At 47.9% G+C, this 27,975-nt stretch overlaps 1 protein-coding gene and 1 long non-coding RNA gene across 3 annotated transcripts; one reads left to right on the top strand and one right to left on the bottom strand.

The window, feature by feature from the left end:
- The first annotated feature begins 43 nt into the window (after positions 1 to 43).
- Positions 44 to 27,778, top strand: LOC119234727 (tyrosine-protein phosphatase non-receptor type substrate 1-like). The gene is given in 12 exon segments (XM_037497741.2): positions 44 to 164; positions 9,263 to 9,322; positions 9,325 to 9,627; positions 11,256 to 11,573; positions 12,114 to 12,443; positions 12,844 to 12,951; positions 16,953 to 17,165; positions 21,474 to 21,833; positions 23,529 to 23,846; positions 24,393 to 24,722; positions 25,992 to 26,100; positions 27,226 to 27,778. Coding segments are annotated over 11 exon segments (2,517 nt in total). The 5' UTR covers positions 44 to 94; the 3' UTR covers positions 26,099 to 26,100; positions 27,226 to 27,778.
- On the bottom strand, positions 8,251 to 24,104 carry LOC119234828 (uncharacterized). 2 transcript variants are annotated; one of them, XR_008552584.1, is made up of 4 exons: positions 23,904 to 24,104; positions 18,633 to 18,962; positions 18,192 to 18,338; positions 8,251 to 10,140 (listed from the first exon to the last, which is right to left on the bottom strand). It is a non-coding gene; the product is annotated as an uncharacterized LOC119234828 (long non-coding RNA). The 2 variants fall into 2 exon arrangements; XR_008552585.1 differs by lacking the exon at positions 18,633 to 18,962 and having other exon boundaries at positions 23,904 to 24,101.
- Positions 27,779 to 27,975: the final 197 nt, after the last annotated feature.

The raw sequence follows: 27,975 nt of genomic DNA, 5'->3' as shown, positions 1-27,975 counted from the left end.
CTTCCTCTTGTATCGCAGGCGGGGCTCTGCTTCACAGAGCAGAGTCTGGGCTCCCAGCACACACCCAGACAGAACAGGCTCCTCCAGTGCCAGGATGCCTGACCCTGCCTCCTGGACCCACCAGTCTCCTTGCCTGCTGCTGGCTTTACTGCTGGGACTCACAGGTGAGCATGGCCATGGGAAGATCCCCCCTCCCTGCCCTGGATGCCTCTTTAGCCAGGGATTTTTAGGGCATTCAGGTAAATAAGGGTAAGCCCCCATGAGGCTACAACAGAGAGCCAAGACTAGACATTACTTGAGAGCACAGAATCAGGGAACTGAGCAACTTTTCTGTAATCTGTCACCTGCAACTGTTATCAGGGACATCAAAACAGATGATAGTTTGATGAATGTGTTAACTTGGCTGATCTTCACAACATGACTATTTATAATGACGCTGGTTGCCCATGCTTTGCAGAAGGGGAAACCGAGGCAGAGAGCATAACTTGCCCAGTGCCATCTACCCAAGTTTGTGGAGAAGCCAGAATTGAAGCCTAGGGCCAAGAACTCCAGCATTCATTCTCTTTACCATGTTATGCTGTTGGCTACTCAGTGGAGGCTCTTGCAGAAAAGTTAGACATATGGAGAAACAATTAGATGCTAGAGACAGGACAGAGACCTAGGACAGACAATAGGAGGTAGGACGGGGTTGAAATTCTGCTGTGTGCTCCCAAACTTTTGTTAATGATATGTTAGATGGTTACTATGTACCAATATTTTTATGAGCATTTAACATACACAAGCCTCAAAACATACTCCTTGTATACTAGCAAGCCAGGACAGCACTTCACATGTATTTGCAAATGCATGTTGTGGTGTATGTGCATATATGTACAGGTGTGAGAAGTGTGCAGACACACACACTCGTGGGATTTTGAAAAGGTTTCTTCCATTGTTCTCTCCAATCAATTCACAGTGCATGAAGTGCACATTGACGAATGTTTAGTTTTCAGAGTCCCTCCACTCTCTTCCTTCCTGTTCTACTTTTCTAAAATTTCCCCTTCCCTTTCTTAAACTATTGGACAAAAAAATTCTTCTCCCTTGGTAAGAGAGTAAAGTGTGTGCATGATTTTCTTGGAGTCCTGCCCTCGTGCTGCAAGGGGGTGAGGAGGAAAGAAGGGGATGGAAACACAGAGCCTCACCTAGACCGTCTCCATCTGTCCTTGCGCCCACATCTGGGTTTGCACCTCTCCCCATGCGCTGTCATCCAGCGTCCGTTCAGGCCTCAGGAAATCTGGGAGTGGAATTCTGTGCATTCCTCCTTGGAGGCCCTCCTCCAGGCTGGATGGGCTGAGGAGACAAGAAGGGGGAGGTGCAGGTTCCCGAAGGATACAGAGCAATGATCCCCGTGTGTGATTCTAGCTGCACTCCTATCTCTGTCATCTATGTCCCCAGAAGCCTCTCAGCCTCAGGAAATCCGATGAGTAAAATCATTTCAATTTCTTGAACCCTCACCATGTACCAGACATAGCGGGAAAGGCCTGGAGGTGTCATCTCCTATGACCATTATCTCTGAGGGAGCTAACTCATCCCCCTCCTTACAGGTGGAATAACAGAAGCACAGAGAGGTTCAAGGTCACTCACCCTAACTGGTAGAGCTGGATTTAACTCACACGGTCTGACTGTAGAGTTCCCGGGTTAACCACCACCCTTCTCGGATGCGCGTGACCTGTCTCGACCTCAGGAGCTTTCTGCAGCTTCTGTTCACGGGTGGGGGAAGTGAGAGTGAGGGAAAGACGGTTTGTGACTTTCTCTCCTGGGTTCTTCCTCTTCCTGGAAGTTGTTTTTATTTTTTTTTTTATTTATTTTTTTTTAATTTTATTTTAATCATAAATTTTATTTTTATATTCCCCATACAATTGCAGCCCCCCCATTCTGACCCCAATCTCTCCCCTCCCACCCCCGCCCCCTTAAAAGTGTCTCTGGTTCGTAGTTTTTTGTTGATTTTGATTTTCACTTTCTTATAGTTATTCGTTTTCCTGGTCCCTTATTTAAGTTTTCTAGATTCCTGCTATGAGTGAGACCATCCGGTATTTTTCTTTTTCTTTTTGGCTTATTTCGCTGAGCATGATCCCTTCCAGTGCCATCCATGTTGTTGCAAATTGCATGTGTTTATCTTTTTTGAATGCTGAGTAATATTCCATGGTGTATATGTACCACATCTTCTTGATCCAGTCATCTATTTTTGGGCATTTGGGTTGTTTCCAAAGCTTAGCTATTGTAAACAGTGCTGCTATAAACATAGGGGTGCAGGTGTTCTTTGGAATTGATGTTTCTGTGTCCTTTGGGTAAATACCTAGGAGTGGAATTGCTGGATTATATGGAAGCTCTATGTTTAGTAGGTCCAGAAATCTCCACACAGCTCTCCACAGTGGTTGGACCAGTTTGCACTCCCACCAACAGTGCAGAAGAGTTCCTTTTTCTCCACACCCTCGCCAACATTTGTTGTTGCTAGTTATTTTAATATGTGCCATTCTCACTGGTGTAAGATGGTATCTCATGGTAGTTTTGATTTGCATTTCCCTGATTACAAGTGATGTTGAACATTTTTTCATATGCCTGTTGGCCATTTGCATTTCCTCTTCAGAGAAGTTTCTTTTTAGCTCTTCTGCCCATTTTTGACTGGATTATTTTCTTTGTTGTTGTTGAGTCTCATCAGCTCTTTGCAGATTTTTGTGATCAGTCCTTTATCATTAGTGTTGGGTGCAAAAATGTTCTCCCAGTTGGTGGGGTTTCTCTTTGTTTTTGTTATTGTCTCTTTTGCTGTGCAGAAGCTCTTTAATTTGATGTAGTCCCAGCTGTTGATCTTTGCCTTCACTATCACTGCTTTGGGTGATGTGTCTGTAAAGATGTCTTTGATGTGCAAATCACGTAGTGTTTCGCCTATATTTCCTTCTATATATTTTATGGTTTCAGGTCTTATGTCTAGTTCTTTAATCCATTTTGAGTTGATTTTTGTGTATGGTGTGAGGTAGTGGTCAAGCTTCATTCTTTTGCATGTAGCGACCCAGTTTTCCCAGCACCATTTATTGAACAAACTTTCTTTGCTCCAATGCATAGTCTTTGTCCTTTGTCAAAGATTAGTTGACCATAAATCTGTGGGTTTATTTCTGGATTTTCTATTCGATTCCATTGGTCTGTATGTCTGTTCTTGTTCCAATACCATGCAGTTTTGATGATTATGGCTTTGTAGTAGAGTTTGAAGTCTGGGAGTGTGATGCCTCCATTCCCTTCTTTTTTTTTCAGGAGAGCTTTGGCTATTCGGGGTTTTTTGTGATTCCATATGAATTTCATCAATAATTGTTCTATTTCTTTGAAGAATGACATTGAAATTTTGATTGGAATAGCATTGAATCTGTATATTGCTTTTGGGAGGATGGCCATTTTAATAATGTTTATTCTTCCAATCCATGAGCAGGGGATGTCTTTCCATTTCTTTGTGTCTTCTTCTATTTCTTTTAACAGTGTTTTATAGTTTTCTTTGTATAGTTCCTTTACCTCTTTTGTTAGATTTATTCCCAAATATTTGATTTTTTTTGTTTCAATAAAAAAAGGGATGGTTTTTTTGATTTCTTCTTCTTCAGATTTATTGTTTGTGTATAGGAAGGCTACTGACTTTTGCATGTTGATTTTGTATCCTGCCACTTTACTGAACTGATTGATGAGTTGAATTAGTTTTTCTGTGGACTTTTTGGGGTTCTCTATGTATATTATCATATCATCTGCAAATAGTGATAGTTTGACTTCTTCTTTTCCTATTTGGATTCCTTGGATGTCTTTCTCTTGTCTTATTGCCCTGGCTAGGACTTCCAGTATTATATTGAAAAGCAGTGGTGAGAGTGGACATCCTTGTCTTGTTCCAGATCTTAATGGAATTGCTTTCAGCTTTTCACCATTGAGAATGATACTGGCTGTTGGCTTGTCATAGATGGCCTTTATGATGTTGAGGTATGTTCCTTGTATCCCAAGAATTTCAAGGGCTTTTATCATGAATGGGTGTTGCACTTTGTCGAAAGCTTTCTCAGCATCTATTGATATTATCATATGGTTTTTATATTTCTTTTTGTTGATGTGTTGGATAACGTTGATTGATTTTCGGATGTTAAACCATCCTTGTGTCCCTGGAATGAATCCTACTTGGTCGTGGTGAATTATCTTTTGGATACATTGTTGGATTCTGATAGCTAAAATTTTATTGAGGATTTTTGCATCAGTGTTCATTAGGGAGATTGGCCTGTAGTTTTCCTTTTTGTGTTGTCCTTGTTCGGTTTTGGTATTAGTGTAATGTTGGCTTCATAGAAAGTGTTTGGTATTGTCCCTTCCTTCTCAATTTTTTGGAAGAGTTTGTGAAGGATAGGCACTAATTCGTCTCTGAATGTTTGGTAGAATTCATTTGTAAATCCATCAGGTCCTGGGCTTTTGTTTTTGGGGAGGTTTTTGATTACCATTTCAATTTCGCTGCTTGTAATTGGTCTGTTTAGGTGTTCTATTTCTTCTTTATCTAGCTTTGGGTGATTGTAGAGTTGTAGGAATTTGTCCATCTCCTCTAGATTGTTAAACTTGTTTCCATATAACTGTTCATAGTAGTTACTGATTATTCTTTTGATTTCTGCTGTGTCCGTTGTGATTTCTCCTCTTTCATTGATGATCCTGTTTATTTGTGCTTTCTCCCTTTTTTCCTTTGTGAGCCTGGCTAGGGGTTTGTCTATTTTATTGATTTTTTCAAAGAACCAGCTCTTGGTTTCATTGATCTTTTGGATTGTTTTTTTAGTTTCAATTTCATTTATTTCTGCTTTTGTTTTTATTATTTCTTTTCTTCTACTGGTTTTGGGGTTTTTTTGTTGTTCTTTTTCTAGATCTTTGAGCTTCGAGATTAGGTTGTTTCTTTGAGTTCTTTCTTGTTTCTTGATGTGAGCTTCTATTGCTATGTATTTTCCTCTTATTACTGCTTTTGCTGCATCCCATACATTTAGGATATTGGTGTCCTCCTTGTCGTTCAATTCAAGGATTTTTTTAATTTCTTCTTTGATCTCCTCATTAGTCCAGTGGTCTTCCAGTAGTGTGGTTTTTAATCTCCATGAGGTAGGAAAGTTCCTTGCCTTCTTTTTATGGTTTATTTCTAATTTGATACCTTCATGGTCAGAAAAGATGGTTGATATGATTTCAATCTTGGTGTATCTGTTGATGTTTGTCTTGTGCCCCAGTATGTGATCGATCCTGGAGAATGATCCGTGTGCGCTTGAGAAAAATGTGTACTCCGTTTTTTGGGGGTTTAGTGTTCTATAGATGTCTGTTAAGCCCAATTGCTCTAGGTCCTTATTTAGAGCTTTGGTTTCTTTACTTATTTTTTGTCTTGTTGATCTATCCATTGTTGATAGTGGTGTGTTGAAGTCTCCCACTACGTATGTGTTTTCTCTGATGTCTGTTTTCAGAGAGGACAACAGTTGTCTGATATATTTTGGTGCTCCTTCGTTTGGTGAGTATATGTTAATGAGTGTTATTTCTTCTTGAAGTATTGTCCCCTTGATCATAATGTAGTGACCATTGGGGTCTCTTTTTATCTTTTTGAGTTTGAAATCTGTTTTATCTGATATAAGTATAGCTGTTCCTGCTTTCTTTTTTGGTCCATTTGCTTGTAAGATTGTTTTCCATCCTTTAACTTTGAGCCTATTTTTATCTTTTGTAGCTAAATGTGTTTCCTGGAGACAGCAAAAGGTTGGGTTTTGTTTCTTAATCCAGGCTGCAACTCTGTGTCTTTTTATTGAAGAGTTTAGTCCATTTACATTTAGAGTTAATATTGATATGTTAGCATCTGTATTTGCCATTGTGTTTGTCTTTCCTTTGATTTTATTTATTTATTCTTTTAATAACTTTTTTTTTTTTTGGCCTTCTTTCATTGTTATTCGTCCCTCTGAGGTTCTGACTTTAGGACTCCTTGTAGTATTTTTTGGAGTGAGGGTTTAGTTGTAATGAAATTCCGGAGTTTCTGTTTGTCTGGGAAGGTCCATATTCTTTCTTCAAAGAGGAAGGAGAGCTTTGCGGGATAGAGAATTCTTGGTTGGCATCTGTTTTCTTGGAGTCTGTTGACTATGTCCCTCCACTCTCTCCTTGCCCGTAGTGTTTCTTTGGAGAAGTCTGATGTCAGCCTGATTGGCTTTCCTTTGAATGTTATCTGTTTCTTCCCTCTTGCCAGCTTCATTATTTTTTCCTTGTCCTGGATTCTTGGGAGCTTTACTATTATGTGTCTTGCTGTATTTTTCCTTTCGTCGTGGAAGTTTGGTGTTCTTCTTGCTTCTTGTATATCAATTTTCAGCTCCTTCTTCACATTTGGGAAGTTCTCTTCAATTATCTCTTTGAATATTTTCTCTGTTCCTACATCTCTCTCCTCTCCTTCTGGTATTCCTATAACTCTTATATTTCCTTTCCTCATGGAGTCAGATAGTTCCCGAAGTCTTTCTTCGTTCTTTTTCCTTCGTACTTCTCTTTCCTTTTCTGTTTTGGTTCTTTTTATTTCTGTGTCTTCAAGATTACTTATTCGTTCTTCCATTTCATCTATTCTGCTTTCATTGCTTTTCCCAGAATTCTGGAAGTTGTTTTTATCTTTGGCCAAATATCTCCATGGGAATCTCTTGGTACTATGGCTCAAAATAGACCTCGGGTCTCAGGAAGGTGTAGTGACGGACAGTCACATGATCAACCATTTATTGCGCACCTACTATGTGTCAGAAGCTGTTATAGGAATGAGAGGAGTGTTGCTGAAGAGACAAAGTAGTTGCCCTCTTGGAGTTATGTCTTAGTGTGAGAAATGACAGCAGACAATAGACACACTAAATAAGTACAAAATACAGTGTATTAGGGTAGGATCAGGGTTATGGGCAACAAATGAAAGTATTCCTAGATAAGAGAACTGCAAATACCTGCAGCAGGCTATATTTTAAACAAGGCAGTGTGGGTGGGCATCTCTGAGACAGAAACTTGAGCATAGGTTAAAGGGAGGTATGGGATGAGCCGGTGGAGTTTGGGGGGAATTGCCTTCCTGACAGGGAGCAGCACGGGCAGTGGCTGGTGAGGAGACTTTTCTGTTCTGTTCAAGGATGTGGGCTCCCGTGAGTGGTGCCACTGCAAAATCTAAAGAAAGAAGTGATGATCTGACATTAGCTTTAATCATGCTAGCACTTGGACAGAGAGGCAACTAGAACATTTAAGGGGTCATTTCATGGAGAAACGAGGAACACCGGTGCACGAGAATGGCTGCTGTAGAGACGGGAGAGGTCAGACCTTAGACACATGATGAAGCAGCAACAGATTCTCTGACCCGCAGCCTTTGGATGGGAGAGAAAGAGCCAAAGGTGTGGACCTGAGCCTCTGGAAGAATAAGGGGCCTCATGGGACATAGAGAGACCTGTCAACTGTGAGCTGTGCTTTTCCATCCAAGCATCATGTCCAGGTGGCTTTGGCCATACAAGTCCAATTTCAGGGGAAAGGTGTGGGCAGAGATGTAAATGCAGGAGCCACAGAGACTAATGACACTTCCCCATCTGTGGCTCCGGCTACTATCTGACCTTCTTTTCCTCTACATCTATTTCTCCATTTCTCCCTCCAGATTCATTCCTATTTCTTCTCATTTTTGTCTACCCCACACCCCCAAAATCCTCCTTAAAATTCAACCCCCCTCCATTTTCCAGACACACCAAAGGACCCCCCCGAGTGTATGTCCCTGCTTAGGTGGCATGTTTGTGACAAAGGTTACAAGGTGGGTGGGCCTTCCCAGCTCACACTCTGCAAAAGCGAACTGAAATTTCTCTTAAGAAATAAAAAAAAATCAGAGGATTGTTTTAGTCCAAGAATAATCTGCTCCTCTAATTTATAGTCCTGGCCCTGCCACCTGAGCCCATGCCTGTTTTAGGACAGTTTCAACACAAAGGAATGTTCTCTCATGTCTCTGGTGTCTCCAGAAACTGGCCAGTGCAGCTGCAGTGAAGTGAACTGCAAAGTCCTGCACCTGCAGGTAGATGACAACGGGCCACTCCTGTCCCTGCAGCTCACGACCCAGGGTCACCACATGAACACCCCTCTCCCAAGGGTTCTTTTCAAACACAGCCTGAAGTTGGCTCCCTCCTTGCTGTCTTGCCCTCTCGTTCCATCTCCACCTTCTAGAACAGGGTTCTCAAGTCCCCAGCCTTGAGCCACTTAGCCCAGCTCAAAGGCATGAACCAGGGGAGTCACTTTGCTTGACCACATAACTTTCATTGTGGCAAAACACACATAAAACATACCATTGAACCACTTTTTAGTTTATAATTCAGCAGCATCAAGTACATTCACAATTTTTCCATCTGTTAACAAAATGCAGTTCACAACCTTTTCAACATCCTAGGAGAAAACTGTACACATCCAACAATACATTCCCTATCATTCTATCCCAGAAGCCCCAGATAGCCTCCATCTTACTACTTCTCTGTGCGAATTCACCTATTCTAACTTTTTCCTATAATTAGAACTATAGATCAGTCTTTTTCTTTCTGCCTTATTTTTTTTAGCAAAATATTGTCAAGGTTTATCTATGTAAAAGGACATTACTCTGTTTATGCCTCATCTGTTAATGAAAATTCATTATTTTAAGCCATTGAGTTTTGGGGAAAAATAATAGAAGTAATAGACACTAATACACATGATCATGGCATTGGGAAAAAAAATTCCAGGCTTAAGACTATGTTTTCATTCTTTTTAAATACCTTGTTCATTGTGCGTAGGGAACTCAACACCTCATGGTCATTCAAGCACCCAGGCCAGGGAACAGCCCCTTTCATGAGCATGTGATCTCGGGAAGAGGTTGCTTCACGCACAGAGTTTCTTGCCGTTCAAGGACATCCTCCCAACACACCCATCACTGCCACTCACAAACCAATGGTCCCAAGACTCGCCTGGTCCATCACGTTAAAGAACTGAAAATGCAACATGTCCTGACACCACAAAGTGTCCTGCAAGTATTTGGTGAATCATGACCCTTCCAGAGAGGCCTCAGGCACTAAACCTGCCACTTCATTTGGAACAGCCTCACTTTACAGGCTCATAGTGGGGGTTCCAGGTGATGATACACCCATGTGCTGAACCCAGGGCCCCACCCCGGGGGTGAGCACTGTCAGCAGGTCCTTGTGATAGTGCTTGAGAAAGCCCGCAGGGTCATGCAGGATGAACAAGGAACTGCTTTGCTTTCCTGCAGGAGCAGCCGGTGAGGAGGAGCTGCAGGTGATCCAGCCTGAAAAGTCCGTGTCGGTGGCACCTGAGAGACGGCCACTCTGCGCTGCTCCCTGACCTCCCTGCTCCCTGTGGGGACAGTCAGGTGGTTCAGGGGGTCGGGTCCAGGCCGGCACTTAGTCTACAGTTTCAAAGGAGTAAAAGACGAAGGCCCCTTCCCCCGAATAACCAGTGTCTCAGATGCCACAATCAGAGACAACAAGGACTTTTCCATCCGCATCAGTAACATCACCCCAGCAGACACTGGGGTCTACTACTGTGTGAAGTTCCAGAAAGGGAGCCCTGACACAGAAGTGAAGTCGGGACCAGGCACGCAGGTCACCGTGAGTGGTGAGTACCGTGGGGGCCCCCGCCCGCGTGTGGCAGCAGGTCACTGTCTCGCCCTCCTTTCTGTGAGCAACAGCTAAGAGTCAGGCGTGGATGTGGGTGCTGATCTACATGGCTTGATTCACCCCCTTCTACAGACTGGGAAAGTCGAGGCTCAAGGTCGCAAGGCTCAGAAATGGGGTGAGGTCTGGAACCTGACTTTCTGGTTCCACAGTTCAGGTAAATGAAGAAAACTTGCATTTTTCCCCCTTACAAGTATCTCCTGGGCTCCACTGTCCATGTGAAAAACTTTCCAGGGTGTGCTGCTTCTGAACAGCATTTAAATGGGAGCTGAGTTGGCTGCCAATAGGGGCTGGCATCCCCAGATCCCTTCTGCCTGACCCCCAAGTTGTCCCTGAGAAAATCTGTCCTTCCTTTTAAAGTGCTGCAGCTTTCCAGAAAGAGAAATCTTCATGACAACACCTCGGATCTCATTTGTGTGTTGGTGTCATTCCCCCAAACAGCTCTCTAGCGGGCCTGTGACAAGAAGAAACAGAGAATCACCAGGAGTCATTTCTGCTGCTTTTCTTAATCAGGTCTTCAGAGCAGCAGCAGGACTTGCCACTTTCCTGGGTGTTTGCCCTGCTGCTACCCCCCCACCCCAAGATGGGTGGTGACCGGGACGGGGACAGCAGCCACAGGAGCTGGTTGTCAGCACCTGCTGTGAACCCGCCCATGCTGGGCACATCCTCACTCCTCTGCCCAGGTGGGGCTTTGACACCTTTGACAGAAACACACTCGGAGCCTCAAGGATGCAGAACAGAGACACAAGGGGGTCACTCATGAGGTCTGTCCTGGGTGGGGAGACTTGGGCTCTGCACCTCCCCAGTATGAAGGAGGCGCTTCTGCTTCTTTCTAGCCCTGACCACGGAGAGACGCCCACCTTGTCTCCCTGAGGCTCAGGGATCCTTGTTCAACCCAAAACTGACCCCGAGTAGAAGGAGAACCTCAATTCACAGCCCTCTGACCCCTCCCTTCAAAATCAGAGCTGGGCACAGATGAGACCTACTTGAGAAATTGTTTAAAGAATGGAAAGTTGGGAGTAAATCCCTCCCCGCCCGTGGGGAGAGCTGGGAGACCAGACTTGTGCTTATTACTCATCTGAGTTTATCTTCTGAAACTTGCCTCAGCGGCCTGCTTTCCTCACGCACCACAGAGAGAGAGCCTGCCCCCCATTTCACAGATGAGGAAGGGAGGTGCCTGGACCCTCTCCAGGGCTGGCAGGCAGGTGCCAGCCTCCATGGGGCCCCCATGTCCTGCATTCCTTCTGTGAAGCTTCTCTGACCTTGGAAGGGCTTCCAGGGTGACAGGCCAGGAACAGCAATAGACACTGAGGTCATGTAGTTCCTGAGCCCAGACTCTGGAAATCCCCTGGAGAGAAAGAAGGGGAACTATGAACCCGGCCTGCAACCCTATCACCCTGCCCCGATCCTGGTTCACCTCTGGGAGCCTGGGTATACCTAAATGAGGGTGATGACACCCCAGCACTACTAGAGACGAAACAATAACCAGGTGAAGTTATAAACAGCGTCATCTGCTTATCCTTGGTGGGAGTCACGGTCACGCTTATTGTTACAAATGCTCCTTTGTAGCCAAACCCTCTCGCCCTGTGGTATCAGGGCCCACAGAGAGGACCACCCCTGGGCAGACGGTGACCTTCACCTGCCAGTCCCACGGCTTCTCCCCCAGAGACATCAGCCTGAAGTGGTTCAAAAATGGGAATGACCTGCCAGCCCCCCGGCCCGACGTGGACCACCAAGGAGAGGCCGTTTCCTACAACGTCTCCAGCACAGCCACGGTGCATCTGGCACCAAGGGACATCCACTCCCAGGTCATCTGCGAGGTGTCCCACGTCACCCTGCAGGGCGGCGGTCTTCGCGGGACAGCCAACTTGTCTGAGACCATCCGAGGTATGAACCCCCGCAGCCCAGCCCTGGCCGAGACACAGTCTCCTCCTCCCCACTCACTCCAGGCGCTGATATTCAGCAGTCCAGTTCCACTGTCCTTGGCCATCATCGGCCCTGCATGTGTGGGTCACTCCCCCAGTCTCCACAGCAACTGCTAGGGCAGCAACTCCCACGTGCCCGGCAGTGAAGAGGCAGTTTCCAAATTTTACCCGCAGCCACCCCAACACCGGGCGCCCCCTGCAACCCTGCCTGACCTGCTTGGGGTTGGTATTGATTTGCCACACTGTTTGTGATCCCACCACTGCCTGCAGGTGCGGGACCTGTTGATTTCCCTCCTATTGCCGTCCAGTCCTTGAGCACCTACTGTGTGCTGGGCACTGTGCTTAGTGATCACACACACATGCAGAGAGAGCCTGTGTTGGAGGCAGCCTGCCTGCCCAGCATGACCCAGGAGACCCCACTGCTAAGGTGGAGGCCAGTGAAGGGTCACCTCCCTATGGATCTGTGCCATAAGGTCAGAGCTACTGCCCTGTGCTGTTACAGTTCCACCCACCTTGGAGGTTTCCCAGTATCCCGCGGCAGGAAACCAGGTGAATGTCACCTGTCAGGTGAAGGAGTTCTACCCCCAGAACCTACAGCTGACCTGGTTGGAGAACGGACACGTGTCCCGAACAGAAAAGCCCTCGACTCTCCTGGAGAACAAGGATGGGACCTTCACCTGCACGAGCTGCCTCCTGGTGAACACTTCTGCCAACAGGGGGAATGTGGTGCTCACCTGCCAGGTGGAGCACGATGGGCAGCCTTTGGTCTCCAAAGCTCTCACACCAGCGGCCTCTGCTCACCAGGGCAAGCAGGACACAGAGGTATCTTCAGGTAAGGCCTCAGCTCCAATGACCCAACCTTTTATATTTTATCTTATTTTTTTAATGTTACAGGTTACAATTCATGTTTTATTGATAATCTAGAATGTATAGCTATGAACAGAATTTAAAGGAGCTGCCTCATCACATTTCCTCCACCCTGAGTGTCCAGAGGTCAAGTGTTTGGAATGAAGCATTGCAGGTCATGGACATAAGCATTAAAGAGAGAAAGTTGGGGCAGGAGTTGATGCTCCCATTCTGGTCCTGCTCTTACCATCTGCCTTAATCCCAGGAAGGATGCAGATTTAAAGCTTCAGATGCTTGATGGATGAGGGAACCCCAGTGGGTAGTGGAGGCCCAGGGAAGGATTCCAGTGTGGCCCCTAATGGTGCCTCCTGTCCCTTGACTTCCAGGCAAAGAGCAGTGGATGCCTCTCCTCATCACTCTTCTCCTGAGCTCAAAGGTGTTGCTACTGGTGGGTGTCCCTGCCTCCTACATGCACAGGAAGCAGAGGCCTAACTGTAAGTACTGGGCAGAGAGGCAGGCCTAGTTCTGTCCTGGGAGGGGCAAGTTCAGCAGGTCACACTGGTCAGGGCCCCTGGAAATAAGAGAAGCTGACACACCTCCCTCAACACCCTCAGGAGGCTTAGGTCCCTCTAAACATCCCAGCATCCAGAATGTGTTGGGGAACTGCAGAGGGTGTTCCAGAGTGACTGGGGAGGCCTGGGTGGTGTGGCAGATACAGGCAAGGGCCTGAATGGAGGGCCTGAGTGGGGGGTTACCTTGGAGACCATCTCTAGGTCATTTGAACATGGGGGCTCCGTGGGTTGAAAGGAATCCACAATGAAAGGAGTGTTGAGGAGTCCCAGGTTTGCTGCTCTGAGGTATTTCTGAGGCTCTGTGTGAGGCACAGAAGGGCTGAGGTGTCAGGGATAGCGAAGGCTGAGGTGCAGAGGCCTATCTCAGGGACTGCCCAAGAGAGCAGCACCAGAGCCATGAGAGACACATAGGGAGTGCGTCCTGAGCACGAGCAGGTATTCAATGTGGGCATATCTCCTGCAGCTTTCTCCCTCCTCCCTGCTGCCTGCACCTCCAGCTCTGCAGCCTCCTCCCTTTCTGAAGGGCCTGCGTAGAGGAGGAGGGACAAGAGCCTCCACAGACTCTGCTCCCCAGGCCTCTCCCCCAGAGACCTGCTGCCCCCACCCCCGCTGTCCCTTCTCACAGGCTGACCCCAGAGCTGGCTTCATCCAGGGGCCTCTCAGGAATGCACACCCGCAGAATTCCCAGTCAGTAGTTTCGGTTCTCATCGCATGACCAAAATGCAGTCGGATGAGAACAAGGGGCTGCTGGGAGTGAGACCCAGAAAGGGACTATGCTAGTCACTGCATCAGAGCTGGTTCCACCGTCATCGGCCACAAGCCAGGGAAGAAAACAGAAACTAGGGCAGGTGGTACAATTTGCTCTGATGAGAAAACCACAGTGCAATTGGCTTTGACTCAATAACAAGCATGCCTTTATCTCATCCCGTGGTAGCCCTTTAAGGACATTGTACAACTGAGGTGTGATAATTTAAGTAAGTTGAGAATTCCTGAAGTGACATTTCAACTAGGAGCGGGTTCAACAGGGGCCCTCTGTGTGGCTGATCCACCCGTGACTGAGGACGCATCCAAGGCATTCGTAGAAAGAAGCCATCTGGCTAAAGGTGAATATTCAGAGAAAAGAAAGACTCCATGTAACATCCTCACTCACACGACAGTGGACTCTCACGTGAAGTGAGCCCCACGTTAGCAGAGGGAGGGGCTGACAGGCATCAAGCCGAAATACTGAAATGGGGATTCTAGAGACATTTTTAAAAATCAGTGAAAAGTCTGTTTTTTGAAAGATAAATATAATAATAAAAACCATTAACTAGACTCAACAAGAAATAGGGAGAGGACTCAAGTAACTACCATATAAATGGAAGAGGAGAAATTACAACAGGAACCACAGAAACACAGAGGCACATGGAGACTGCTATCAGCTACACATGCCACAGACTGGACAACCAAGATGAAAGAGATATATTCCTGCAAGCACACAGCCTATCTTGACTGAACTCTCAAGAAGTTTTCATACATATGTACTGAGATCACAGGTTGAATACGCATTTTTCTACTCTGAAATATGGAAGGATTTCTCTATAATTATTCATGGAGTTTCTGGTCTATCTTTGCAAAATACTAATATCGTGTTCTTTTGACCCTTTGAAGAAACACTGCCCTGAATTTGGTGTTTCATATCCTCAGATATGATTGTGCTTTTATAACATAGATATACATACTTAAGCAAAATTTTATTTCACGTTGCATATTCTAAATATTTTATAAATGTGATTATCCAGTTTATATCTCTCGGGAAGTTCTCCTATAGTTTATTGCTTAACACAGTTTGTGGGATTTATTCATCTTGATAGACGTAGCTCCATTGATTGATTTTTCCACTATTCTATAGTCTTCTATTGAAGACTATGCCACACTTTATTAATTCTTCTCATTCTGTATATTGAAACTTTACCTGGTGCTTTGAAGTACAACTTCCCACTAAGACTCTTATCTTGTGTCCTCCCACCATCCGGGACAGCACCCCTCACCCTTCTAGCGTGGCCTGCAAAGCTGAATGTTGTGTCATTTGGGATCTTGTTGTGCAGAAGAGTTTTCACTTTATGATCAAATGTTGCTTTTTTAATTCATGCTTTTGATAGCTACACTGATCTGCTGTGTGCATGTGTGTGTATAAGTAACAGTCATGTTATAATTTATTACAAAGCACTCACTGAACTTCACAGCCCCCTTCACTTTATATCAAGTTTCCATATACTTGTGTGGTTCTTTTTATGAGATCTTTTTCCATTGAGCTTCTCATCTCTTAGTCAAAGCTACATGGACAAGAATAAGTCCATGTAATAAGTTTTGACACCATTTTGAGCAAAGTTTCCCACTTTTTCTTATTTAAAATATCCTGGGACCTGCCTGGTGGTGCAGTGGTTGAGCGCTGGCACTCAGACCTCTCCTGCCACACCTGCTGCTCCCCTCACCAATGTACTTCATCAGTTTGCCTGTTCTGCTCCTCACTCTGGCTCTGTTGAATTCTCTTACCCTCCTGTGTCTGACTGTACCCAGTGCAAGTATAAATAAATAAATAAATAAATAAATAAATAAATAAATAAAATAATAAATAAATAAAACATCATGACTGTTTAGGTCCAAGTGATCTTAGAATCATGTGTTCTATTTTCCCATTCATGGTATGCATCTGTTTTAGTTTTGCTTTTATGACTTTCTAGTCATAATTTTAGAGTTTTCCCATAATGGTTTGATGCATCTCTAGTTAGAGCTGTCTTTAACAATTTCTAGTCTGTGGACAAGAAAAGTATTATTACTGTTTTCAATGACTCTTGACTATGGTATAGGATTGTAATTGTGTGCAGAGCATCGATCTTATATTCAGCAAGAGCACAGGACACCTGCTAGTACTGTTAGTATGTTTTCTTTGGGGGTAACTTTGTAACATTACCTAATGATCAAAAATCAATTTTTACCAACATCGAGGGTTGGTTGAAATAGATGTGGGGGAGAGACCCGTGGAGGATAACAATGGCAAATTTTATATTGGTTTTGATTTTGCTCTTTTCCTCCCAGGCTTGTCTGGTTGTTTCTGATCCTTTACTGTGGGTCCCCACTGGAAGGTGCTTTGGACTTGTGGCAGACTTTTGGGCGTTGCTCTGGGCCAATCCCATTTGGGTGGACTTTTACCCATAAGGGGATGAGTAATTTTGGGGGCTTGATTTAGAAGCTATATTCTTTGACTTTCCTGTATAGTTTTCTAATTGTATTAAAGTTCCTTCCCGTTAAAGTCTTACATGTTTTGTGTTGCTATGGCGGGTGGCAGAACCTATTTGGAGTAGGCAGGATTGGGAGCTCTGGGGCCCCCACTCCTGGCCGGGTAACAAAGAGACTGAAGGGTAATTCTACTCCTGCAAGGAAATCCTCACCTAAGCTTCAGTGAGATACAAGCTCTTGAAACTCATGAACTTTAGCTGGTCTGCCTTGGCCAGTCCAGTCTTTCCAGGACAGCTCGTGCTGGTCACCTGTAGTGATGACATCTCCGTGTTCTGATGCTCAGTTACAGACGGCTGCAGGCACATGTCTTCTTAAACACCTTTCCTAGTTCTCACTATAGTAATCCTCAGCCGTCTCTTGGACTGTGCTTGGACTGTTACTTTGGTGGGGGGGCAAGAATGGCCACCAGCCAGTCACCCTAGAGCCTTGGGCATGGGCCTGTGAGACACACCTTGTATCCCTATGGGATTCTCTTTTCCTGGGGCTACTGAATGGAGAATCACTGTGACCCTAAGAGGGAGTAGCAAGCAAGTAGCAAGGAGAGACAAGGCTACCCCGACGGAAGAAGCACTATTTCTACGAGGCTGCACAAGTCTCTGAAAACATATGAGAAGCTCCTGACCTTAAGCTTCCCTCCATCCCAGCTTCACATGGAAGTGTGTCAACACCTCGTCATTTCACCACTGGTATGAGCTTCCTCTTGTATCACACAAGGGCCTCCTCTCCACAGAGCAGATTCTGGGCTCCCAGCACACACCCGGACAGAGCAGGCTCCTCCAGTTCCAGGATGCCTGCCCCTGCCTCCTGGACCCACCAGTCTCCTTGTCTGCTGCTGGCTTTACTGCTGGGACTCACAGGTGAGCAGGGCCATGGGAAGATCCCCCCTCCCTGCCCTGGATGTCTCTTTAACCAAGGAGTTGTAGGGCATTCAGATAAACAAGGATAAGCACCCCTGCTGCTATCCCCTGGGCAACCACAGAGAGCCAACGACTAGACATTATTTGAGAGCACGGAACAGGGGGTCAGAGCAACTTTTCTGTGGCTCTGTCACCTGCCACTGTTATCAGGGACATGAAAACAGATGATGGTTTGATGAGTGTGTTAACTTGGTTGATCCTCACAACATAACTGTTTATAATGACGATGGTTGCCCCAGCTTTGCAGAAAGGGAGACCAAGGCAGAGAGCATAATTTGCCCAGTTGCATCTACCCAAGTCTGTGGAGAAGCCAGAATTCAAGACTAGGGCCAAGACCTCCAGGATTCATTCCTTTTTACCACGTTATGCTGTTGGCTATTCAGTGGAGGCTCTTGCAGAAAAGTTAGACATACGGAGAAACTAGCAGAATAGAGATAGGACAGACATCTAGGACACAGAAACAGGAGGTAGGACAGGGTTGAAATTCTGCTGTGTGCTCCCAAACTTTTGTTAATGATGTGTTACTATGTACCAATATTTTCAATGAGCATTTAACATACACAATCCTCCAAACCTACTCCTTGTATACTAGCAAGCCAGGACAGCACTTCACATGTATTGGCAAATGCATGTTGTGGTGGATGTGCATGTATGTACAGGTGTGAGAAGTGTGCAGAGACACACACTTGTGGGATTTTTGAAAAGGTTTTTTTCCATTGTTCTCTCCAATCATTTCTCAGTCTGCATGAAGTGCACATTGACAAAAGTTTAGTTGTCAGAGTCTCTCTACTCTCTTCCTTCCCCTTCTACTTCTCCAAATTTCCCCTGTCCTTCTCGAAACTATTAGACAAAAAATTCTTCTCCCTTGGCAAGAGAGTAAAGTGTGTGCATGATTTTCTTGGAGTCCTGCCCTCGTGCTGTAGGGGGGTGAGGAGGAAAGAAGGGGATGGAAACACAGAGCCTCACCTAGACCGTCTCCATCTGTCCTTGCGCCCACATCTGGGTTTGCACCTCTCCCCATGCGCTGTCATCCAGCGTCCGTTCAGGCCTCAGGAAATCTGGGAGTGGAATTCTGTGCATTCCTCCTTGGAGGCCTCCTCCAGGCTGGATGGGCTGAGGAGACAAGAAGGGGGAGGTGCAGGTTCCTGAAGGATACAGAGCAATGATCCCCGTGTGTGATTCTAGCTGCACTCCTATCTCTGTCATCTATGTCCCCAGAAGCCTCTCAGCCTCAGGAAATCCGATGAGTAAAATCACTGCAATTTCTTGAGCCCTCACCATGTACCAGACACAGCGGGAAAGGCCTGGGGGTGTCATCTCCTGTGACCATTATCTCTGAGGCAGCTAACTTATCCCCCTCCTTACAGGTGGAATAACAGAAGCACAGAGAGTTTCAAGGTCACTCACCCTCACTGGTAGAGCTGCGATCTGAACTCACACAGTCTGACTAGAGTTCCCGGGTTAACCACCACCCTTCTCGGTTCTGTGTGATCCGACTCCTCCCCAGGAGCTTTCTGCAGCTTCTGTTTGCAGGTGGGGGCAAGGAGAGTGAGGGAAAGAGGGTTTGTTACTTTCTTCTCTGGGTTCTTCCTCTTCCTGGAAGCTGTTTGTATATTAGACCAAGTCATCTCCGGGGGAAACTCTCGGGATTTCTGCTCAAAATAGACACTGGGGTCTCCGGGAGGTGCAAAAGTCTCCTCTGTGTCTGGCGCTGTTACGGGCAGGAGAGGTGAGTTGCTAAAGGAAAGAGACAAGGTTGTTGCCCTCTTGGGGTTATGTCTCAGTGGGAGAAATGACAGCAGACAATAGACACGCTAGGTAAGTCCAAGACACGGTGTGTTAGGGTCTGACCCGTGTGAAGGGCAAAGAGTGAAAGTATCCCAGGTAGGAGAACTGCCAGTATCTGGAGCAGGATGGATTTTTTTAAAGGACAGTGTGGGTGGCATCTCTGAGAGAGAAACTTGAGCAATGGTTAAAAGGAGGTGTGGATGAGATAGGTAGATTCTAGGTTAGAGCCCTCCTGACAGGGAGCAGCACGGGCAGAGGCCCTGCGTGGAGGCTTTTCTGTTCTGTTCAAGGACGTGGGCTCCCGTGAGTGGTGCCACTGCAAAGTCAGAGAGAGACGCGATGATCTGACATTAGCTTTAATCATGGTAGCACTTGGACAGAGAGGCAAGCACTTGGACAGAGGAGATTCCTTGGAGAAACAAGGAACACTGGTGCACGAGGACGGCTGCTGTAGAGACGGGCGAGGTCAGACCTTAGACACATGATGAAGCAGCAACAGATTCTCTGACCCGCAGGATTTGGATGGGAGAGAAAGAGGCAAATATTTGGGTCTGAGCCTCTGGAAGAATAAGGGGCCTCAGGAGACATGGAGAGTCCTGTCCACTGTGAGCTGTGCTTTTCCATCCAAGCACCATGTCCAGGGGGCTTTGGCCGTACAAGTCCAGCTTTCAGGGAGAAGGTCTGGCAGAGATGTAAACGCAGGAGCCACAGAGACAGGGATGACACTTCCCCATGACGCGGCTACCGCTGACTGTCTGACCTTCTTTCCCTCATCCATTTCTCCCTCCAGAGTCATATTTCTTGCCATTTTTGTCTACCCCACAACCCAAAATCCTCCTTGAAATTAACCACTCCCTCTGTGATCCAGACACACCAAAGGCCCCGCCCTCTACAGCCTGTGCCTCCTTAGGGCATGTTTGTGACAAAGGGTGGGAGGTGGGTAGGTCTTCCCAGATCACACTCTGCCAAGGTGAACCGCAAATTGTGTCCTAAGAAATAAAAAAAGTAAGAGGATTTGTTTGAGTCCACCAACAATCTGCTCCTCTGATTTATAGCCCTACCACCTGGGCTCATGCCTGTTTTAAGACACTTTGAACAAGAAGGAATGTTCTGGCATTTCTCTGTTTTCTCCAGAAACCAGGTAGTGCAGCTGCAGTGAAAATGAACAGCAAAGTGCTGCACCTGCAGGTAGATGACCACGGGCCACTCCTGTCTCTGCAGCTCACGACCCAGGGTCCCAACACGGGCACCCCCACAGTTCTTTTCATACATAGGCTGAGGTCGCTCCCTCCTTGCTGTCTTGCCCACTGGTTCCATCTCCACCTTCTAGAGCAGGGTTCTCAAGTCCCCCAGCCTTGAGCCACTTAGCCCAGCTCAAAGGCATGAATCAGGGTAGTCACCGTGCCTGACCACATTTTTTATATTGTGGCAAAACACTCATCACATAAAACTCACCACTGAACCTTTTTTAGGATGTAGTTCAGTGGCATCAAGTACGTTCACATTATTTCAAACTGACACCAGGATGCATGTCAGAATCCTTTCAGTATCCTGGGAGAAGTCTCTGTACCCACTAACAATAAATTCGCTATTAATCTTCCCCAGCAGCCCAAGGTTACCCTTATGCTCTTACTTGTCTCTAGGAATTTGCTAATTCTAACTACTTCATGTAATTAGAACTATATATCAATCTTTTTTTTCTGGTTCATTTTATTTAGTAAAATGTTGTCAACTTTTATGTATGTGAAAGGACATAAATGATCTCATTCCCTCTTTAGGGCTGAGTAATATTCCATTATTTATGCCACATTCTGTTTATGCCTTCATCTGTTAATGGAAATTCATTATTTTAAGCCATTGACTCTTAGAAAAACATTACAGTGGTAATAGACACAAATATACCATGATCGTGGAATTGGAAAAAAGCCCAGACTTGAGACCATGGTTTTCCTTTTATTAAATACCTCGTTCACTGCTTATAGGGAGCTCAGCACCTCATGCTCATGCAAGCACCCTGGGAACACCCCTGTCATGAGCACATGGTCTATGGAATAGATTGCTTGACCCACAGAGGTTCTCGCTGTTCAATCCATCCTACAAACACAACCATTACTTCCGCCACCAACCAATGGTCTCAAGACTCGCGTGTCCATGAATGTAAAGGACTGAAATGCAACATCTCCTGAGACCACAAAGTGTCCAGCCAGTATTTGGTGTAGCATGACCCTTCCAGAGATGGCTCAGGACTAACCCTGCCGCCTCACCCTCCCTGTGCCTCAGTGTCCTCATTAGGAACAGCCTCACATTACAGGTTTGTTGTGGGGGTCCAGGTGTTGACATCCCCATGTGCTGAGCCCGGGAACCGCCGAGGTAAGCACTTGTCAGCAGGTCCTGGTGATAACCCTGAGAAAGCCCGCAGGTTCCCGCAGGAAGAATGAGTAACCACTTGCTTCCCTGCAGGCGCGGCCAGCCAGGAGGAGCTGCAGGTGATCCAGCCTGACAAGTCCGTGTCGGTGGCAGCCGGAGAGACGGCCACTCTGCGCTGCTCCCTGACCTCCCTGCTCCCTGTGGGGCATAATAAGTGGTTCAGGGGTTCGGGTCCAGGCCGGCAGTTAGTCTACAGTTTCAGAGGAGGAGAAGGCCCCTTCCCCCGAGTAACCCAAGTGTCAGATGTCACAATCAGAGACAACAAGGACTTTTCCATCCGCATCAGTAACATCACCCCAGCAGACACTGAGGTCTACTATTGTGTGAAGTTCCAGAAAGGGAGCCCTGACACAGAAGTGAAGTCGGGACCAGGCACGCAGGTCACCGTGAGTGGTAAGTTCCGTGGGGCCCCCGCCCACGTGTGGCTGCAGGTCACTGTTACGCCCTCCTCTGTGAGCAACAGCTAAGAGTCAGGCGTGGATGTGGGTGCTGATCTACATGGCTTGATTCACCCCCTTCTACAGACCGCGGAAGTCGAGGCTGCACAAGTCATGCCTGTTGCTCATGGTCATGTGGCGGGGAAATGGGTTGCGGTCTGGAACCCCAGACTACCTGGCTGCACAGTTCAGGTGTCTGAAGAAAAGTTGCCCTGGTCGCCCCCACAGAGCTCACCTCACTGGGCTTGGATTCCCACCCTCTGGGCCTGAGGAAGACACGAGACACCCAGTTTAGGACCCAGCTTCATTACTGGGAAACCTCCCACCTCTAAATATTTAAACGGGAGCTGAGGTGGCTGCGAATAGGGGCTGAGATCCCCACAGGCTTCTGCCTGAATCCCAAGATGCCCCTGGAAAGTCTGTCCCCCTTCTTTCAATGTGCCGCAGCCTTCCATAAAGAGAAATCTCCATGAAAACACCTCGGATCTCATTTATGTGTGGGCGTCATTCCCCCAAATGGCTTCCTAAAGGGCCTGTAACAAGGGGCAGAGAATCACCATCAGTGGTGTCTGCTGCTTTCCTCAGTGGGGTTCTTCAGAGCAGCTGAGGACTTGCGACATTCCTGGGTGTGTCCCCTACTGCTTCCCCCCACCCCAGACAGTCTCAGGTGGGTGGTGACCAGGACGGGGACAGCAGCCACAGGAGCTGGATGTCAGCACCTGTTGTGAACCTGCCTGGGTGGACACATCCTCACTCCTCTGCCCGGGTGAGGCTTTGATCACTTTGCACAAAAACACACATGGAGGCTCAAGGATGCAGAACAGAGACCAAAGTGGTCACTCACATGCCGGTTCTGCCTGCGGTCCCCTGGGCTCTGGCCCTCCCCAGGATGAGAGAGTCGCTTCTGACACTTTCCTGGCCTGTGTCTGTCTCTTATTTAATGACACTGAGAGACGCCCGCCTTGGCTTCCTCAGGCTCAGGGATCCTTCTTTCCAGCCAAACCTGACCCTGAGGCCAAGGAGAAACCCTATTCACCATCATCTGTACCCTCCCTTTTAATCAGAGCTGGGCACAGATGAGACCTACTCGGAAATTGTTTAAAGAATGAAAAGTTTGAATTAAATCCCTCCCCGCCCATGGGGAGAGCTGGGAGACCAGGCCTGGGCTCATCACTGATCTGCGTTTATCTTATGAAACTTGCCTCCGCGGCCTGCTTCCCTCAAGCATCCCAGGAGCAAGAGCATGCGTCCAGTTTCACAGATGCGTGAGGGAGGTGCCCGGTCCCCTCTCCTGGACTGGCAGCCTGGTTCCAGCCTCCACAGGTCCCCTGTCCTGCTGTGTTCCTCCTGTGTTGCTTCTCTGACCTTGGAAATGCTCCCAGGCTGGCAGGTCAGGAACAGCTATAGAGACGATGTTGTTCCTGAGCCCAGACTGATGGGAAATCCCCCAGAGTTAGAGAGGGGGACTCTGAACTCAGGCCTGCATCCCTGTCAACATTCCCTGGTCCTGGTTCACCTCTGGAAACCTGGGTGTCCCTAAATGAAAGTGATGCCACCCTCATTTAATCATCAGGTGAAGTTATAAACAGTGTCACCCGCTTATCCTTGGGGAGTCACAGTCACGCTTATTGTTACAAATGCTCCTTCGCAGCCAAACCCTCTCGCCCTGTGGTATCGGGACCCACAGAGAGGGCCACCCCTGGGCAGACGGTGACCTTCACCTGCCAGTCCCACGGCTTCTCCCCCAGAGACATCAGCCTGAAGTGGTTCAAAAATGGGAATGAGCTGCCAGCTCCCCGGCCCAACGTGGACCCCCCAGGAGAGGCCGTTTCCTACAGCGTCTCCAGCACAGCCACGGTGCAGCTGGCGCCGGGGGACATCCGCTCCCAGGTCATCTGCGAGGTGGCCCACATCACCCTGCAGGGCGGCGGTCTTCGCGGGACAGCCAACCTGTCTGAGACCATCCGAGGTGTGAACCCGCCCAGCCCAGCCCTGCCCGAGACACAGCCTGCTCCTCCCCACTCACTCCAGGCGCTGATATCCCAGAGTCCAGTCCCGCCATCCTTGGCCATCACCAGCCCTGCATGTGCCGGTCACTCCCCCTGTCTCCCTGGCAGTTGCCAGGGCAGCACCTCCCACGTGCCCGGCAGTGAGTGGGCAGCTTCCTGAACTTAACCCATAGCCATCACATCATTGGACACCCTCTATAGCCCTGCCCAAGGTGCTTGGGGATGGCATTTATTTGCCACAGTGATTGTGATCACACTGTTGCCTGCAGGGGCGGGGCCTGTTGATTTCTCTCTATTACCCTCCAGTCCTTGCGCATCTACTATGGGCTGGGCACTCTGCTTAGTGGTCGCACACACATGCAGAAAGAACCTCAGAGTTGGAGGCCCGCTGCCTGCCCAGCATGTCCCGGGTACACCCCTGCTGAAGTGGGGGGCCAGTGACAGCCTCCCCCCCTCCCCTGGGATCTGTGCCATAAGGTCAGAGCTTCTGCCCTGTGCTGTTACAGTCCCGCCCACCTTGGAGGTTTCCCAGTATCCCGCGGCAGGGAACCAGGTGAATGTCACCTGCCAGGTGAAGGAGTTCTACCCCCGGAACCTACAGCTGACCTGGTTGGAGAACGGAAACGTGTCCCGAACAGAAAAGCCCTCGACTCTCCTGGAGAACAAGGATGGGACCTTCACCTGCACGAGCTGGGTCCTGGTGAACGCTTCTGCCCTCAGGGGGAATGTGGTGCTCACCTGCCAGGTGGAGCATGACGGGCAGCCCGCGGTCTCCAAAGCCCTCACCCTGGCGGCCTCAGCTCACAAGGACAAGCAGGCCACACGTGTAACTTCAGGTCAGGCCTCAGCTCCAATGACCCAACCTTTTATGTTTTATCTTATTTTTTTCGTGCCACCGGTAACAATTCATGTTTTATTGATAATCTAGAATGCACAGCTATGAACAGAATATAAAGGAGCTGCCCCATCCCAATTTTCACACCCTGAGTGCCCATAGGTCAAGTGTTCAGAACTGAGCATTGCAGGTCATGGACGTAAGCATGAAAGAGAAAGTGGGGGTTGGAGGTGATGCTCCCACTCTCAGTCCTGCTCTTACCATCTGCCCCCCATAGTGGCTGCAATAGCCAGGTCAGCCACCCCTCGTGGCTCCCCACAATCCACTGAATCTCTAGTCTGTGCTGGTCTCTACACCCCTATTATCAGCATCACCGGCTGATGCTGCACCTCTGTCTGTGAAGGATTGGCCTGTCTCCCTGGGCGTGGGGTGTGAGTCTGGAGCTGACATGGGCCAGCAAACATCACAAGGACTCACTAAAATACACAACCTGCAAGATTCAGTCCCCTGTGACTTCACGTCCACTTCAATACCCTGCGGTTTTAGAGTTTTAGAGAAAGGAGTCAAGGAGCAACAAGGTGGGGGGTGGGGTTTAATTTCCCCCTTTGAGTAACTGTTGGCTGCAGAGACCATTTCTGGAGAGAAGCAGCTGCTCTCTGCACTGTCCTTGGCTGCCCCAGTGAACAGAAGGGCCCCCAGTGATTTGGCCCAAGGGGCACACCCCACATCTCAGGTCCCACCAGGGCCCAATTGCAGCCCCGCCCAAACGTCAGCCCCTTTCCTCACTCAACAGGTGCTCCACTGCCAGCTGTTCTCACAGGTCAGACACAGGTCAGACAGGTTCAGGGCCCCCTCCACCCTGGAGACCACCCTTGGGGAGCAGGCGGCCTGGACTCCCTCCCCCAAGAGCCGCCCACACTCTCCTCGCACATGTGGTCTGTCACTCACAAGACCCTGAGGTTTGAGTCTTCTTGTGCAAAGAGCAGATCTGGCATCATCCTACCAGACAGTGATGGATTTTCCTTATTTTGGTCACACTGCTCTTGCAGGGCCCCCTCAACTCCCTGAACCTCACATTCATAATCAGTAGAGCACAGTCATCACCCTCCGGCACCTCGGGAAGCTCTTTACCCTGATTCCTGCCTTAATCTAGAGAAGGACGCAGGTTCAAGCTTCAGAGGGTTGACCAGGGGAGCCCAGTGGGTAGTGGAGGCCCAGGGAAGGGCTCCAGTGTGGCCCCTAATGGCGCCTCCTGTCCCTTGTCTTCCAGGCAAAGAGCAGTCGATGCCACTCCTCATCGCTCTCCTCCTGGGCCCCAAGGTGCTGCTGCTGATTGGTGTCTCTGCCTCCTACATGCTCAGGAAGCAGAGGCCCTGACTGTGAGTCCTGGGGTGGGAGGGCAGGCCAAGGTCTGTCCCGGGAGGGGCAAGGTCAGGTGGAGGGCAGCCCCCAGGACACTCGTGGTCAGGGCCCCTGGAAAATAAAAGAAGCTGACATACCTCCCTCAATTCCCTCGGATGGCTTAGGTCACTCAAACATTCCCAGCATCCAGAGATTATTTGGGGGACTGCAGATGGTGTTCAAGAGTGACTGGGGAGCCTTGGGGTTCTGTGGAAGAAACAGGCAGGGTCCTGAATAGAGGGCTTCAGTGAATGGCTCCCTTGGAGACCATGTCTAGATATTTTGAACATGGGGACTCCGTGGGTGGAAAGGAATCCCCAATGAGGGGAGTGTTGAGCAGTCCCAGGTTTGCTGCTCTGAGGTGTTTCTGGGGCTCTGGCACGGAAGGGCCAGAGGCGTCAGCACAAGGGTGAGAGCAAAGGCTGAGGTGCAGAGGCCTATCTCGGGGACTGCCCAAGAGAGCAGCACCAGAGCCATGAGAGACACACAGGGAGTGCGTCCTGAGCACTAGCAGGTCATTAAATGTGACATGTCTCCCTCAGCTTCTTCCCTCCTCCCTGCTGCCTGCACCTCCAGCTCTGCAGCCTCCTCCCTTCCTGAAGGGCCCGCCTAGAGGAGGAGGGAGAAGAGCCTCCACAGACTCTTCTCCCCAGGCCTCTCCCCTAGAGACCTGCTGCCCCCACCCTGCTGTCCCTTCTCACAGGCTGACCCCAGAGCTGGCTTCATCCAGGGGCCTCTCAGGAATGCACACCCGCAGAATTCCCAGTCAGCAGCTTTTGGTTCTCATCACATGGCCAAAGTGCAGTGGGATGGGAACAAGGGGCTGCTGGGAGTGAGACCCAGAAAGGGACGATGCCAGTCACTGCATCAGAGCTGGTTCCACCATCATCGGCCACAAACCATGGAAGAAATCGGAAACTAGGGCAGGTCGTGCAATTTGCTCTGATGAGAAAACCTCATGAAAGCTCACTTTGACTCAACAACAAGCATGCCTTCATCTCATCCCGCGTAGCCCTTGTAGGATATTATATAACTGGTTTTTCCACTGCTCTGCAGTCTCTTATTGAAGACTATGCCACAATTTATATTTCTTCTCATTCTAGATTGAAGCTTTACCTGGTGCTTTGAAGTACAACTTCCCAATAAGACTTTTATCTTGTGTCCTCCCTCCATCCGGGACAACACCCCTCGCCCTTCTAGCGTGGCCTGCAGAGCTACATGTTGTGTCAATTGGAGGTCTTGTTGTGCAAAAGAGTTTTCACTTTCTGATCAAGTGTTGCTTCTTTGATTCATGCTTTTGATCTAGCTACACTGATCTGCTGTGTGTGCGTGTGTGGAAGGCGTAGTCATGTTATAATTCTCCCACAAGGGTAAGTTACCCAGCACTCACTGATCTTCACTGCCCCTTCACTTTATATCAAGTTTCTGTAGACACCTGTGGTTCTTTTTTGAGGACTTTGTGTCATTGAGCTAATCATCTAATAGTCTAAGCTACATGGACAAGAAGAATGGCCTTGTAAAAAATTTTGAGACCACTTTGAGCAAAGTTTCCCACTTTTCTTATCTAAAATTGTCATGATTCTTTGGGTCCAAGTGATCTTAGAATCATATTCTCAAGTTTCATGGAAGCTCATTTAGAATTATTATTTGATCGCATTGAATTTACATATTATTTTCATCAACTGAAATCTTCCATGTATTGACTTTTCCCATTCATGACATACATCTATTTTAGGTTTGTTTTATGACTTTCAATTCATAATTTTAGAGTTTTCCCATGATGATTTTATGAGTCTCTAGTTAGAGCTTTCTTTAACAATTCCCAGTCTGTGGATATAAAAGTGTATTATCAC

Source organism: Talpa occidentalis, unplaced genomic scaffold, assembly GCF_014898055.3.
Source record: "Talpa occidentalis isolate TD23 unplaced genomic scaffold, MPIMG_talOcc4v2.1 talOcc4.10, whole genome shotgun sequence".
NCBI lineage: Eukaryota > Metazoa > Chordata > Mammalia > Eulipotyphla > Talpidae > Talpa > Talpa occidentalis.
Note: the sequence above shows the minus strand (reverse complement) of the source record. Positions and strands in the feature narration are given on the sequence as shown.